The 15,560-nt window shown below is 47.7% G+C and overlaps 1 protein-coding gene across 9 annotated transcripts in view; it reads left to right on the top strand.

Moving 5' to 3' along the window:
* Positions 1 to 3,164: 3,164 nt before the first annotated feature.
* Positions 3,165 to 15,560, top strand: part of DAPK2 (death associated protein kinase 2) — a 42,219-nt gene continuing 29,823 nt past the window's right edge. For 3 of the 9 annotated variants that reach the window (XR_010723093.1, XM_066196785.1, XM_066196777.1), the window contains exons 1-3: positions 3,165 to 3,249; positions 5,510 to 5,614; positions 9,369 to 9,640. Coding sequence is in view for 8 of the 9 variants with exons in the window: in XM_066196785.1 (XP_066052882.1) it covers positions 9,519 to 9,640 (122 nt within the window). In the remaining variant the exon portion in view is untranslated. The other 6 variants (XM_066196780.1, XM_066196778.1, XM_066196781.1 and 3 more) reach the window with 6 other exon arrangements.

Below are 15,560 nucleotides of genomic sequence, written 5' to 3'. Positions count from 1 at the left end.
AGAACACACTGAATCTGCTATTACAAGGTATCAGGTGTTCCTTCTCTGGGATTTTCAGAAGTGCTAAACATAACTTCCTTATCTGCAGCTCCTTGACCTCGACAGAAAGCAGAATCCATGTAGTGCTGAAGCTTTAGGAATTCCCACACATGAAGTATGTTCCCTCAGATAATGAAAAGGAAGGGTGTGCTCTGCCTTGGAAACTCCTCCCCCCCACCCGGGTAATGAGGTAGAAAGTTCAGTCAGAAGTTAGCAGAGTGGTGTTTTCACTGTGATGGTCTGCTGTAAAAGCCACGTTTGTCGACAGTTCAAGGATGCCCACCTGTAGCGCTTACTTTTCAGAGCATGAGACTGGAAAGCAAAACTCAGGACTATATACTGAATGTGATTTTAAAAAACACAATTATTAAAAATATACATCTTCAGTAATTAAAACATTCAGTACTAGAATATGCCTGGTAAATTAAGGTGACTTTGGCCAACTAAGATTCCCCTGGTCTTGGGCTGCTGCATGCTGGCTTTGTCTCTCAGACACCACGTACCTTTGGTGTGTGCAAACCAGCTAGGTTGTGCAGTGAGTTGTCCCTAAGATGTCAGGTTTGAGCTGATGAATGGAATCAGTGATGCCTTCAGGCACTGTGATTGGTGATTAAACTCTGGAATAAGCTATTTGCCTGTTTTAAGAAATGCAGGTGGTGTTTTTCTGGTTTTTTAATCCTGGAACTCCCCCTTTGGAACAGAAGGTATGGGTTTCCTACTTTGTCACTTCTAAAGGAGGCTGGCAAATGCGTGGCTGCAGTGTTTGCTGGTGCTGCCTACTTGAAACTCTGCTCAGGTTGGAGTTTTCTTTTCTGTTCTTGTCCTGTATGCACATAAAGGCTTATACCTTCATCCAAAGATGTTACAAAAATGTCTTGAGATAGTGTTTTAAGGGTGAATAACTACAGAACCATGAAAGAGCAATATCCTACCTAGACGGAACCTGTATTTGGGCTTACAAACAAACCCCATGGACATGGCAGCAGGGGTGGGATTCAGTCGACCTTTGCTGCTCTTGGAAACCTTTATTCAAAGCGAGGTTATTCCGGGTCTAGGGAGAGCTTGTCCCAATTTCAAAAGCAGCTGTAGCCTCTCGGAGTGTTTTGTTCCCTTCCTTGCAGCTGGGAGCAAACAAAAGCAGTGGCCTTCCTCCTGTGCCCTTTGCTCTAGAATTTTGTAGCATGATTGCTGTGGCTTCCATGTGATCATATCCCATTGCAGAACTAAAGGTGAGAAATTAAATATCTTTATTTCCCTTTGAGGGAGTTCTGAATGCTTCCACTGCCCTTTGAAACATTTACTGTAGCTCCCATTTCCTGTTCTCCACCCCGCGTAGTATCAGATGCAGCCACTTTCCTTTTGGAGTTGGAAGAGCCGGGTGGAACTTACGGGCTGTGAACACCACTCTCAGGGTGGACAATCAGGGGCACAGTTCAGTCCTCTTGACTTGGGACAAGACAAGTTTCTTCTTAACTGCGATAATAAAAACCACTGCCTTTTAGGTACTTGCCTAGAATAAAATCACTCTTACATTTATCTATCTTCACACCTTACTACAAAGGAAAACATCCGGCTTATTTATGTATGATAACTTGCCATTAATATTGAGTTACCATGATCACATAGAGGATTGGAAGTGAAGGCAACCTGGCACTTGTAGTTTATTTTGAAGGTGTGAACAGTCCCACATCATTTCTCATTAGCAAATGATGGATATTAACTTGCCCGGAAGAGATTTAAAGAGACCTAAGAGTGTTTGCTGCAATTAATGTGTGCCAGATAAAGCCGGAGAAAATCTAGTTTTACAGGTTTTGGGGATGTCTTTATGATAGGAGAGTGAACAGATGAAGGATGTCATTGTTGGAAGCCAAGACTTGGGCTACGGCAGCTTGGGAGGCAGGGACGGTAGAGGTTTGTGACAGTAGTGCCTGTGAATGCAGCTTGAGGTGCCCGATGAGGTCTGGGAACCTGCGCTCTTCCTGTGTCACAGTGGTTTCTGGAAACAATGGGCAATTTCACAGGGTAAGGGTGGGGTTCAGACCACGAAGTAACCAAGCGAAGCTTGTGTTTCGGCTCGTATAGAATACAGAAACAAGGCTTGTACAACTTAAGTGCCTCTCCATTGGATTTGCCTCCTCAGTCTTATTTTCTTGGTATTGCTTTTACAAATCTACTAAAGCAAGGAAATGGGATTCTACATCGGAGCTGTTTCCCAGTCCGCCTGGGTGAGCTGCGTTGGTCTGGAAGGCTTTGGACTGGCCCAGCTCGAGATGCCGGCATCCCACGGGGCCGGGGTGTGCCGGAGGCTGCCATCACCCCGCACACACCACTGGTAGGGCCGGAGCCATGGCTCCGGAGCCCCCGCGCCCACCCGCCGCCCTCCCGTGACGGGGCTGCCCTGGGCGGAGCTGGGGCCGGGCCCCTCCCTCAGCCCTGCCTCCGGCTCGGCCCTGCCTCCGGGCCCGAGGCGGGCCGGGCCCCGCGGCTCCTCCGCCCTGCCCGACCCTGCCCGGCCCCTCGGCCCCGCCAGCCCCCGCCCTGCCCGGCCCCTCGGCTCCTCCGCCCTGCCCTGCCCGGCCCCTCGGCTCCTCCGCCCTGCCCTGCCCGGCCCCTCGGCTCCTCCGCCCTGCCCTGCCCGGCCCCTCGGCTCCTCCGCCCTGCCCTGCCCGGCTCCTCCGCCCTGCCCGGCCCTGCCCGGCCCCTCGGCTCCTCCGCCCTGCCCTGCCCGGCCCCTCGGCTCCTCCGCCCGGCCCTGCCCTGCCCGGCCCCTCGGCTCCTCCGCCCTGCCCGGCCCGGCCCCTCGGCTCCTCCGCCCTGCCCGGCCCTGCCCTGCCCGGCTCCTCCGCCCGGCCCGGCCCCTCGGCTCCTCCGCCCTGCCCGGCCCGGCCCCTCGGCTCCTCGGCCCTGCCCGGCCCGGCCCCTCGGCTCCTCCGCCCTGCCCGGCCCCTCGGCTCCTCCGCCCTGCCCGGCTCCTCGGCTCCTCCGCCCTGCCCGGCCCGGCCCCTCGGCTCCTCCGCCCGGCCCGGCCCCTCGGCTCCTCCGCCCGGCCCGGCCCGGCCCCTCGGCTCCTCCGCCCGGCCCTGCCCTGCCCGGCCCCTCGGCTCCTCCGCCCTGCCCGGCCCCTCGGCTCCTCCGCCCTGCCCGGCCCGGCCCCTCGGCTCCTCCGCCCGGCCCTGCCCGGCCCGGCGCGTTCCGGAGCGGGGGGACGCGGTAAGTGCGCGCTGCCCTCTCAGCCGGCGGCGCTTCCGCAGGTTCCCTCTCCGTGTTCCTCTGGGTCCGTCCCTTGCGCTGAGCCTCCCTCACGGCGCTCCCGCTCCGTTTGCCGCCCGTGCCGCGGTTCGGGGGCTGGGGTGTCGCGGCTGTGCGGCTCCCCTGGCCGGGCAGCGCCGGGGCCGGCGGCCGGTCCCTCCCGCGGGGCTGGCGGGTTGCGGCCCCTCGGCTCCTCCGCGGTGTCTGCGCTGGCTCAGTGTGCCCGCAGCAGCCAGCCGCGGGGAAAGGCGGCTCCCCGCAGCACCAGCAGCTGTCCTTTATCCCCGAGCAGGTCCCTCGGGGCCGGGCAGTGCAGCGGTTCCGCGGGCGCCGCTGTTGGTGTTACACGCCGCTCGGTCTGGCGCCGTTCTGTCCCAGGCCGTCGGCTGCGCTTGGTCCGGGGCTCGGGCTCAGCTGCTGATAGCGCTCAGCGAATGCTGTGCGACTTTCGTGGTTTGTCCGCAAGGTTATCCGCCTTTTCCCTCACTTGGCTTTCTTTGCACCTGTTGCAGAGCCAGTGAGCCCGGGGGGTCTTGGAGCAGCACACCACGGCGTAGGGGGCTGGCTTGGCTCGGCCTGCATCCTTGTGCAGGACAGTCGGGATGGAAGATGTGAGTTAGAGGGCAAAAATCTGTGGCGATTTCTCCTGCTTTGGCTGATCAGTCACCAGCTGCAAAAGGACCGAAATCACGGTGCTCACCTGCTTAACGCGTGAGGGAAAAGCTCAATCCTGACCCTCTTCTGAAACATCCGCTGGTTTAAGACTTTCCTGTGCCTTTCCATTGTTCGTGCAAGAAACGCGGATCGCGGAGGGAAGGTCTCCCTTGACTTCGGGGCAGCGATGTGCGTTGTGTGCGGCAGGCTTGGGTCGTTCGCCACGCACGTAGTTACTGCAGGGCAAATTTGGGAGCTCCGAAAAGGAGCCCTTGAGAGTTAGTGGCGGGAGCAGTGATTCCGTAATGGGGCTGAATTGCTTAGGTGCTGGGTGTGTTTTGTGGTGCTTTTAGAGACGCACAGGTAGTAATGGTTGCCTCAATTTCCTGGCAGAAAAAATTTTAGGCTGCCTTTGTTTTCTGACAGGAAAATGTTTCAGTGAAAATAAGGGTCTGCTGAAAGTAATAGAACTTTTAGGAGTCCTCTGCTTATTTGAAAGCAGAGGGTAAAACACATTTGGGTTGTTTGGGATTTTTTTTTTCTGTTGAAATTGCTTAGTCTTTTGTGGGATAAAAGAAAAGAGAAAGAAAGGTGAAAAAAAGTGAAAGAAAAAATACTTTAATGCTTATAAAAATCTGTTTCGTTTTAGCATAAAACTAGAAGACAATGTAACTTTAATTTGTTTAATGGGTTTGGGGTTTTGGGGGGGGGATTTCCCAGGTCATTAATTTAAAACAGTCTGGTTTTGATTCTAAATTGGGTTTGGTGTTTTTTCAGTGTTATAAAACAGTTCATGTGGGAAGTTTTTACTTTGATCTGTTCTAATGGGTTTGGGATTTTGGTTTAGTGTAACTAATGTTTTGTAATACAAAAGCATGCCACAGGGAATGCTTCTGAGTTTGGCAGAAGATTTAATGATTCAGCTCATGTCAGGTGTACTTGAGAAAGTCAGATTATTCAGCTGTTACTTCAGTCACTTGAAATTGGTTTCCTTAGGACAGAAGAAACCCTAAGGAAAAAAAAATGCAAGGCTGTTTGGCGAGGGAAGTGGTCCAAGGGTTCTGTTTTCACCTCTGATTTCTGTATTCTGCTCTTGTTCATCGGTGGGTGGACATTTATTATGGGTTTGGTATGTATAAACCAGTCACTGATTGTCATATAATTTGGTAATCACAAGGTAGTAACTTACCTGTGCAGGGAAAACTTCAGTAGAGGAGAGATATAGAACTTTCTTCTGCTCCTCTTGAGAGGGATTGTGTCACTCTCTACAGAAGAGTGGGTTTCTGTAGATTGATGTCCTTTGTATACAGCACAAGCTGCACCAAAAAGGCCCTTCTGTACTCCACGTAAGAATGTCTTTATCCAGGGATTGTACTGATGTAAAGTATGTGTGTGTTAATGTACGCCTTAAATCACAGTGGGAAACTGTGATTTCTTAGGGTAAATATGATCCTATTTTATGGTAGGACAGAGTTTAGGAAGAATGTGAAGAGATGAGGCAGGACATGTTTCTAGTGGCTGAAACTGCCATCTCAGAGCTTGTATCCTTTTTCTGGGTTTGTTGCAGCTTTGTCCCACGTCTGCAGTAAAATCATTCACACAGGATAAGCAGTGCTTTGCTGCCTTGTGGTGTTTGGCCTGCATTAAGGAGAGTTGGATACAGCAATAAAAGGTGAAGTATTATGTTCTTATACTAAACTATATATACTCTACTGTACCATGGAGTACCATTATGGAAACACAGCAATGTAAATGCTGAGTAGAAGTTGGCCTTCATATGAAAGTGCTCACTGTGACGAGGAGGAGGGGAGATGCCCCTGAAGTGTTAGCATAAGGTGCGTGCATAAGGAAAAAGTGTTGGTTGTTGCTCTTTCCTCAGATCCTGAACAACTTCTTTGTCTGAGCCCGAGGTGAATGTCTGTCCAGCTCTAATTCTGCCTGCCTTCACTGGCTACCATCACAAAAATCACTGCCTGACTAGAAGGCAAAAATTAATGCTCTCATTCCTGCTGTGATGTACTTGTGCTCTGTACTTGTAAATGGTGTCCAACAAAACCCCTGTAGTATAAGAAATCTTTGAAAGTGGAATTACCTTAGTTTCCTAAGGTGAAGGTATATTGTCTGAGGAGGGTAACATTCATGCTTGTGAATGGCACTTCTATTTCAGATGAATTTTAAGCATGTGAAGGCTGTCTTTTGTGGGCTTTCCCCCTTGTGCTGTGCCAGTGGCAGTTGCTTTGTGTCATCAAGTGTATGATCTATTTTTGGCCTTTGCTAAGTGTGGCTGCTGGGTGAAAGCCAGGGAGAGATGCCTGTGGAAGGCAGGATAGGATAACATGGAGTGAGAGACACGGAACACCAACACATCAGAGGTACCACCGGGGGTCTGAGCCCTGTGCAGCAGTTTTGTCTTCAGCCTTCAAAAGCGAGGCTCTGGGCTTAAATGGGTCCTTTGTGGGTGATTTAACTTACCGCTTTGACCTCTGCAGAAATGGGTGTAAGTTGAGAGATCAGCAGAAGGGATGGGAATTTCCTGGTTATTTTTGCATGGATTCTATGCAGAATCAGCTGTGTTCTTTGCAGGATGCTGGGAGATGAGTGAACTTGTCAATCAGACATTAAGTGACTGTGTTCACAGGTGCATTTCGGGTGCGTTCCCCACTGCCAAAGCGATCTTTTTAACTTGCTCTTCTAAATGGCAATGAACTCTTTCTTAAAACAATGACTTTTTAGGTGTGTTTGCATTAATGTTGTTTATGAACATGTACCTTGGATTCTGATGAAGGGAGTAGTCAGCTTGAGGGATTTAGAGTCTTTGGGCAAGTCTCAGCAGCATCTCTTATTACCGGGGCATTTACTTGTACTTCAGTTTTGTATGTGCTCAGAGTGTAATTTTGCAGTTCAGGGTGAGCGAAGGGTTTGGGGTTTTCAGCAAGGCTTGGCTTTGTCCTTTGCTTGCTTTCTTGAAGTCTGTGAAGGCTGAACGCAGCCAACACTTCAGAAAATTCTGCTTTGAACAATAGCAAGCAATATTACAAAAATCTAGTAAGGAGCAAATAGCTCAGAGATGTCCTCATTCTTGTAAATATGACTCAAGTGTTTATTGACTGTAGTTTCAAGCTCTGAGCAATAGTGGTCAGTGATCTTTCGATGAGATTATGAAAGGTTACTTGAGGAATACTTCAAGAATTCTTCACTTTGTATAAATTGCTTTGTAATTTGCTTACAAAGTGAAATTTGAGTTGCTTATTTTCATTGAGAAGTAAAATAGACATTTTCGTCCCAGGTACGAACGTGGTTTTGGGAAGGAAGTTACTGAGCAACAGAGTTAACAGGACAGTTCACCTGGCTTCACCTTGAAAAACTATGAAAACATCAACAAAGCCAGGATAGGAAGTGGAAAAATAATAATACACATTGCAGTGCATCATGCTCACCGATGCGAGTGTTGGTTTCTGCAATGAATTTTAACAGTGTGGTGGTTACCGTGGGCTTCAGTGTCACAACTTCTGTGGTTCCTCTCATTTGCCTCGGGCAGCCCGACAAGAGAGATCGTTGCTAAAGCTCTGTTACACAGGAGGGCAAGGGAGGCACGTTTGTCTCCGTGACAGTTTTGAAACTGGGGCTTGAGCAGGTTTGTTAATAGAAATGCAGCAGCCTCAGAGCTCTTGAGCCATTTCATCTGCAGTGCAGACCTCCAGCAGTGCTGTTCTTGAGAGCATGTGAGGGATGCCTTTCACCTCCCCCTCCTCCCCTGGGCCACCTGCAAGTGTGTCACGAAATGGTCGCTCCTGACGTGGGCAGAAACAGGTGTGTTTGGGTCGTGTGCCAGGTGTGTGTCAGTCACGTCACACCGCAGCGTGCCTGTCACCCTGGAGAGGCACATACACCCCAACAGAGCACAGGTCGCAGTCCTGATGTACGACTGAAATGCTCCTCACCATCTGACAGCGGTGAAGCTGTGGCTGTAAGCGCTGATGTCGTAGCCTTTCTGCTTGACTTCAAGCAAAGAATTTTTCTCCTGACGTGTAGGTTTTGCTAACATCAACTAAAAATATGTATTTATGTAGAAATGCTAAGACACTTTCTGTTCCTTGAAATAATGGGAGTGTATTTGGAAAGGAATTGATACTCAACATGCCACCCATGTATTAGAAGCCAGTGGTTTGTAAAAAGGGCTGGGGCTAAAAAAAGCAACCAATCTTTTTTCTGAGGTGAGTGAATGATGACAGCTTGGGTGTGTATTGAGGAATTGTTAGATTTTTACAATGTATTTTCTGCGTACCATACCTGCTTTTGTTGGAGAGAAACCTTCAATTTGTGTGCCTTTCAGTTCGACAGGACTACTGCAATTGCTCTTTGACACTTAGTCGTGTTTTATAGGTCAGCTGAATCTTCTTGCAACACTGAATTGAACTTATTTCTGAAGGATCAAAACAGAGCTTTGTTTGCTTGTTTAATATGCGTCACAATATGCCCCAGTCAGATGCCAATGACTGCAATTTAAAAATATGCAGGAGTGGTATAGGGATACAGAACTTGGAAGTCCCCAGTGCATCTGCAGGAAGCAGCATCTGGGAATCATAAAGCAAAGCACATTACAATGACACGATAGGCTGTTGAGTGTAGAGATGTGTGAGAATAACTGTATGTCTCAATGTAGTTAGGTTTTATTGTGGCACTAGAAGCCTTACAGCTATTTTACATGTTCTGATCTAAACAGTGGATATTTGGGGCATTGGGCGTAGTGCCAGTGTTCATCTCCACAGAGAACAATAAATAGGTCATGACCTGACTGGCCAAGTATTTTGTTCACATCTATTCTGTTACCATAACAGACATTGTTGTGGAGGTGTATCCCAAGGAATGGTGTGAGTTCTCATCTTCTCCTCATCCAGAAGCAGCCCAGCATAATGCACAGATGCTCCCGCTGCACCCGTGTGAGGCTTGTATTTTCAGAGCTCACAGAGATTATCAGATTAAAAGATTGCGTTCAGGAAACAAACTGCACAGTTACACAAAGTAACACCTGCAGCAGATGCTGCTGCTGTTCTTCTCATTTGAAACACCTACTGTGCCTGATGGAGAGCTCTGGAGAGGGAATCACTGCACTTTTTTCCAGCAGCAGTTCAAATGTCTGTGTACTTCAGGAGCACTGCCTGACCTGAGAAAAAGGAAGCTCTGCCTCCTGGTCTCCCTGGCTAGGGATCTGTCTGGGGGAGTCTGTAATGCTAATTCCCATGCTGGTTCTCTTTAGTGTAGTGTGGAGGCCTTCTTGTCCAGAATTTTGTCAAATTATTCATTAATTTTCCTTTCATCACGTTTGTGTTTCTTGGTGTGTTCTGTACTTCTAGTTAGGTGTGTTCTTGGGTACATCAGTGGTGGCCAGGAATCTCCTTTATTTAAAGGTGCTCCTCTCTTTCCAGATTTGAACCCTCACTATTTGACTGCGACTGATGGATTAGTTATTTTGATTATCAGTGGTGACTTTGGCCATGAAGGAGCTGCAGTGGATCCAAAGTGCCTGTACCACAAATGTGTATTACTGAGACTTCGCCTCTTGCAAGATGCAATGAATGTTGTTCTTCCTTAATATTCTAGTCGCATCATCCTTGAGCATCAATGAAAGACCAAGTATGGCTTTCTTCAAGCAACAGAAGGTGGAGGACGTTTACGAAGTTGGTGAAGAGCTGGGAAGGTAAGGTTGTACTGGTGACACCACATGGTTCTAAAGCTGACACATATAGGGATGATTGCTGCTTCCCTCTGTGTGATAGCCTAGATCAGTTACAGTGTACTACAATAGCAACACGAACCTTAACATAGACTGCACTTTGGTTGGGAGCTTTTTGTAGTTTTTTGGGGCTTTTTCTTTAGATTAAGTGTTCTTATTCTTTTTCCTGTTTCTTTCCTTGCAACTAGGACAACCAAAGGTATGTTTGCATTGTCTTACGTAGCTAGGTGTCCCCTGTGTCCGTGCTTTAGACTTAGGTTCGGGTGCCTGTTCTGGGGGCCCCCTGGGGAGCAGGAGCCTGTGGTGCTGGCACTTTGGCTTGTCCTGGTGCTTTGAGCAGCACTCCACAGCGCTGTTTGCGGCTGGCTCCGAGCACTGACATCTCATGTTCGTATGTGCCTACAAAGAAACGTGCACGTATTCCTGGAAAGCTTTGCCTCTCAAATCTTCAGCTGGACTGGTTAATGCTTGTATATTGTTTTTAATGTATAAAGTCTTATCCGCAGGTATTAATTATAGCTGTAATTACCAATTGTTACCGTGTTTAACCATGAGCACCTGCTTAAGCACTGCTGGGTTTGTGAACTGGATACCACAGGACTCCCCCGGTCACTGAGCAGCATACAGCGCTCTGGGTGAGGATGGCTGGTTTCCATTCAGTGTCCAACCCTCTGGTGTTTTCCGTTTAAATGTGCAAATAGCTAAATTAGGGCTATACACAGGTTGGCTTCTCTCCCAATGTCTGGCAGTTGGTCTTGATAAACGACTGTGTATGTGCCATCACCCTTTCTTAAGGGCCAGTAATGAGTTCCATTAAAACACTTCAGTTGATGCTGTGTCCCCCCCCCCCCCCCCGAATTATTCTTTTTCACTCTCAGCTATTTCATCCTTAGAGAAGAAGACTTCTTTTAAGGGGAGAGGGGTTGAGGTTGTTTTGAGTGTTTTCCATTCCCTTCCCTCTCAGGAAGGCCATAACTATTAAATTTCCTATAACTGCTGACTTTCAAGTATTGCCTAGTACTGAGAGTATCAATCTGACAGTGAAAACCTGACACCAGTGAGCAGTAAAGAAATTCAGTGTGTGTGTATGCAGGGTATAAGAGGTGTGGTTTTTAACCTAGGAGGCCCTAGGTTAAACAGTAAAATGAGAAACCGAAGACTGAGTCGTTTATTTTTACTTTGGTGTCTGAATTGGTTTGGGGAATCTTTTGAGATGATGAACATCATTCTCCAAGCTGATGGATATTGGGGATTTTGACTGGAGAAGCGTAGCTGAAAGAATCTGGCAAAGGCCGGCCACCGCTGCTTGAATTAGCCTGAGAGGCTGCTCAAGGTTTGTATGGTCACGGCAGCCCTCCTCCTCTTCAGGCTGCCTGTGAAATGTCACACCGTCTTAAGTCAGGGCATTTTCACTTTCAGGTTTTGTGTGTTAAATGTGCAGTGTCAGCTGGGTTGTCGTGGCTCTTTATCTCTGAGCAGTAACTACTGATAAGAGGCAGTGACAAATGGTATCTTGCCTTGCTAGAAGGAAGTTAACATGCTGGACGGATTGCAGTGACTTTTCCAATGCTGACTGATGCCCTTAGAACCTGTAGATGTCTTTTATTAGTTCAGTTTGCAACAAGCTGTTAGTTACTGACAGGTAGAGGTGAGTTAAAGGATTGGTGTTATTATCGTTCTGCCAGCAGAAATCACAAAACAAATGTTTCCAAACAACATCTGTGAAGAGTCTGTCCTGTTCTTGTCCCCCTCACTGAGTTTGTTACTTCTTAAGAACAGAACTAGTTGTTAACATAGGCCTAGCGCTCGTTCTAGCTGGGACTCAGCCATGAGATAAAATAGAGGCTGACAGAGCCAGCACCTGTTTATCTGGAAGTCTTTGCACAGCACTCAGGAAAAGGATGCTCCCACCACAGCCTGCGCAGGCTGAACTCTCTGGTCTGGTGATGAAAGGGGGTCCTTCCTGTCACTGTGCAGCATCGAGGGTGACCAGAGCCGAGCTCCCCAGCTGCAGCCGTGTAAAACCCTGCACACGGGGAGCGTGGGTGGGCCCTGCCCGGCCAGATCATCCTCAGAGTCCCTGCAGAGCTGGGGGCAGCTCGCAGGGGGTTGTCAGTGCGGTTGTCTCACGGGCCGAGGTGGCTCGTGTGCGAGAGAAGGCATTTTGCAAAGAGAGCGGGTTTTCCACGGCTGTGGCTGTGTGCTCTGACCAGCTGCTTGGCTCCAACATTCCCTCCGTCTTTCAAATGTTAATCTTATACCAGCCTCTGTTGCTCAATTTCTCCAAAGGGTACACACAGGGAGCAATCTGTTAGGCACGTGGCATTGGGGACAGCTTGCTGATGGCCTTGTTCATTGTAGCAGCTCTCTTTGGGAAGCTTAGCATGGCCTGTGCTGAATGTGTGCAATACTTCAAATGTACATATATGATTGTGTTGCTTCCCTCAAGATAGTGTCAGTCGCTTTCAAGTCTGTGGGGACTGTGGTTCTCTAGCCAGAGCTGAAAGGAGGCTTAAAAAGAAGACTCTCTAAAGTGAATTTAGCAAATTTCAACCTTATAAGGAAATAATATAGCTTTAATAATTTGGGCTGTTTTGAGGAGGGTCCTGGCCTAAGCCATTTGCAGGGATGTTAGGGACATGCCGAATCAGTGGAAATACTCCTTGAAAAATGTGAAGAAGTGAAGACTTACTTGTCTTCTTGAGAATATGCAGCAGGCGGAATAACTGCTGGTTCATGTGGCAAGGGAGGTGCTGGCTGGGGGCAACTAAGAATGGAAAGTCTTAAATCAAGGGCAGAGTAGGCCCACAGAAAGAAGAACTGCCCTGCTGAGCTAGGGATATAGTTTCCAGGGAAGTGGCAGCAATAAAGCTCACTGGAAAGCCTTTAATATAATGTTCCAGTTGTTGTGTTTTGGGTGGATAGTTGTGGCTCACTGAACAAAAAGTGTTACATGAACCTGCAGGAGCCCTTTCCTGCTCTAGTAGCAAACACTGATGGTGGTGGTAGGTACTGGAATTTGAGATCTGCAGTGTGATTTATAAAAGGGTGTACCATAGAGTCATTAATCTATTACCTAAATGTGGTGCCAGCCGGGCTGTGAGAGCTGTTGACATTTGTGACTTCTGGGCAGTGTCACTGGTGCGTATCAAGTTGGGGCTGAGGCTAGGAAATGTCATGAAGCTTTTCCCAAAGTGTTCTGTGACAGTGCCCATTGAGAAAGTGTGCTCCTGCAGGGTGGTGTGGGCCTGGCACTGCTGTCCTGGACCACTGTCCTGCTCCTGCAGCTCAGCTCTGCAGCATGCAGGGACTCACAGTTGGCAGAGGAAAACAGACAAACCTTGGAGTGATATTTCTGGTCCTGGAAGTCTCCCCCTTTTCCTTCACTGTTGTCCTTTCACTGAGGGAAGGGGCTCTGCCTTCCTCCACAGTGTTGGCCAGCCTTACCACCTGCCACTACAGTTTCTTGCCTGTCTCCATAACTGGGAGCTGTGCTCATCCCTCATCTCCTGGGCCAGTCAATGCCTTCATGCAGAAAATAATCACTGGGATTTCTGTTGATCAGTTTGGGCATAATTGAGCCTCTGTTTTCTTAGCCCCTGCTGACCTGGGCTGGGTTTTCATGGTTAAAGCCAAGCTCTATCTTTCCTCAGTGGCTTGTTTTGCTTCCCTGTAGTTCCTCATCTCCAGCTACAAGTTCCTCCTTCCTCTGTGCTTGTGTGTGGAGGATCAACTCTGAGAGAGGAGGAATCCCATTTTCTGTGTGAAGCTTTAAAGGACAGCAAATGCAGCATTTTACCGGTGATAATGGGACCTTGGAGCCTGGCACAAGTTGCTGTTCTGACAGTGTAACTAGGTATTTATTTATGCAGTGAAAACAGAAAGCAGAGATAACCCAGGTAGTCTTTGTATGGCAGGAACCTGGAAATGTAGAATAAAAAAGTCATGGGCCCCAGCTAGTTGGACCCTCCCTGCTAAATGGAGGGCTGTGGGTGCAGCTGGGAAAGTTGCCCTTAACTCACACCACGCAGTATCTTCACATCAGGAATGGTTTTCTTACTGTAGAAATTGCTCAGTACTGTGCTTTCTCAGGCATGAACTTTAACTCTGTTCTTTGATTAGTTTGCACTTTGAATTAGTCCTTTAAATTTTGAAGAATAACTTTGGATTATTTTATTTTACAACACGCACAAAGCAGATCTTTGTGTTTGATGCAAAATGTTCATTCAATTCCTGAGGACTACCCAAAACTTCTGGTAATGTTTCTGGTTACAAATCTTCTGAGTCATGTTACATTTGTGTGAATCTTCTGCTGAAACAGTTTTGGCATGTAGTACTTGGTCACAATCCCTGTGATTGTTATCAGCTGTCTGACACCGTCAGTGTTCTTGAATTTTTTCTTTTTAATCTTTCTAGGAGGTTTCCCAATTAGTTTTCAATGCTACCTTAACTGTTTCCAAAATAAAATGTTTGTTACAGACACTGCAGAGAAGATGGAAGGTTTTGTTGTTCGGTTTTTTCCTAATAACAAAGTTTCTCTACCTACAGGGACCCAGAAGAGCTGGCCTTGGCCTTACTTTGTAACAATGGCACACGTTCCTTATTATCAGCATGCGCCTTGATTATGGAGATGATCTCAGTGGTTCTCCTCAGTCCATGTCTGGCTTTGAGAGTATAATTAGAGATGAATAACCTCTGTGGTAGTGCTCACAAAGCTCAAATTCTAACCACTGAATATTAAGCAGGATATTAATCCCAGGAAAAAGACATTGAATATTTATCCCAATCTTTGTTTTGCCGTTTCTGTAAAAATAAAACCATTTTTTCCATTTTGCATTGCAGTAGAAAGCAGATGGAAATTTCAACAGCTGAGAAAATATACTCTGTATAGTATTAATTCCATGCTTTTAAAATGAAGAATAATACTTACGAGTAAAAATGCACATGAAATAAACATAGCACGGCTCAACTTCTAACGATGATAAAGCACTGGACAAATTGTTAGCGTCTGATGCAAAACAGAGCTCGCAGGTACTTGTCTGATGGTCAAGCTCAATTTGTCTCAGGTGACATCTATTAATCCTTGTTAACACTCTACACCAGCAGTTTGAACCGGTGTGAGGACCTGTTGTAATAGCTGAGCAGTGAAATGGGAGTTTCAGCAACCCTTTGCAGTTTTGGCCTTACAGATAATTTCCTAAAATCTTGAATGAAATGCCAGCGTGGATTCTCTCTGTTTGATACATGGGGAAGGATTAAAATCCTTTAAGTATTTGACCATAGTACTGCTGCCCTCTCACAATTTATGTGCTCCCAGGTCTATTACTCTCAGTCTGTATCTAGGTGGATTTGGACCTTTACACACCCAGGTGCAGTCTAATCTTCCTCATGCACATTATGTCTGCCCTGCTGCTGCTCCACGTGGCAAGAGGAACAGCTTATCAGATCAGCTATTCCTGCCAGCATGAGTCAGCTGTGACCTTCCCTGGCTCTCTGCACTCTGCTCATTGCCACTCTGAGCACTGATACTCAATCCAAAAGCTAGTTCTGATAAGCAGGGAAGATTTTTCATCATGTGCATTTTATTCTTGAGCTTCAGATTACACAAAAAAGTTGCCAGGCTATTGGGAACTTGCCAGAACTGCTGGGCTCATGCTGACTCTGCACCTCCAGTCTCAGGAGGAGCTGATAAGGGCCATATTGATGGCCACTGCGGGATTGGGAAGTTTCCAGAAGCATTGAACAGTTTCAGGAGATGCTGATGATGGTTCAGCAGGTGGCACAATTTCTTGTGACTCACGGCTAAGGCCCCCACAAGGTGTTTAAGGTATTCACTGTGTTACTGAACTAGTAGCTTGTAATAATTCAGAAACATTAGATTTAT

The sequence above is a fragment of the Chamaea fasciata genome, unplaced genomic scaffold, assembly GCF_029207755.1.
Source record: "Chamaea fasciata isolate MVZ Bird 193981 ecotype frontalis unplaced genomic scaffold, bChaFas1.0.hap1 SCAF_14, whole genome shotgun sequence".
Taxonomy (NCBI): domain Eukaryota; kingdom Metazoa; phylum Chordata; class Aves; order Passeriformes; family Sylviidae; genus Chamaea; species Chamaea fasciata.
The sequence above is the reverse complement of the archived record's forward strand: the minus strand, read 5'-3'. Positions and strand labels throughout refer to the sequence as shown.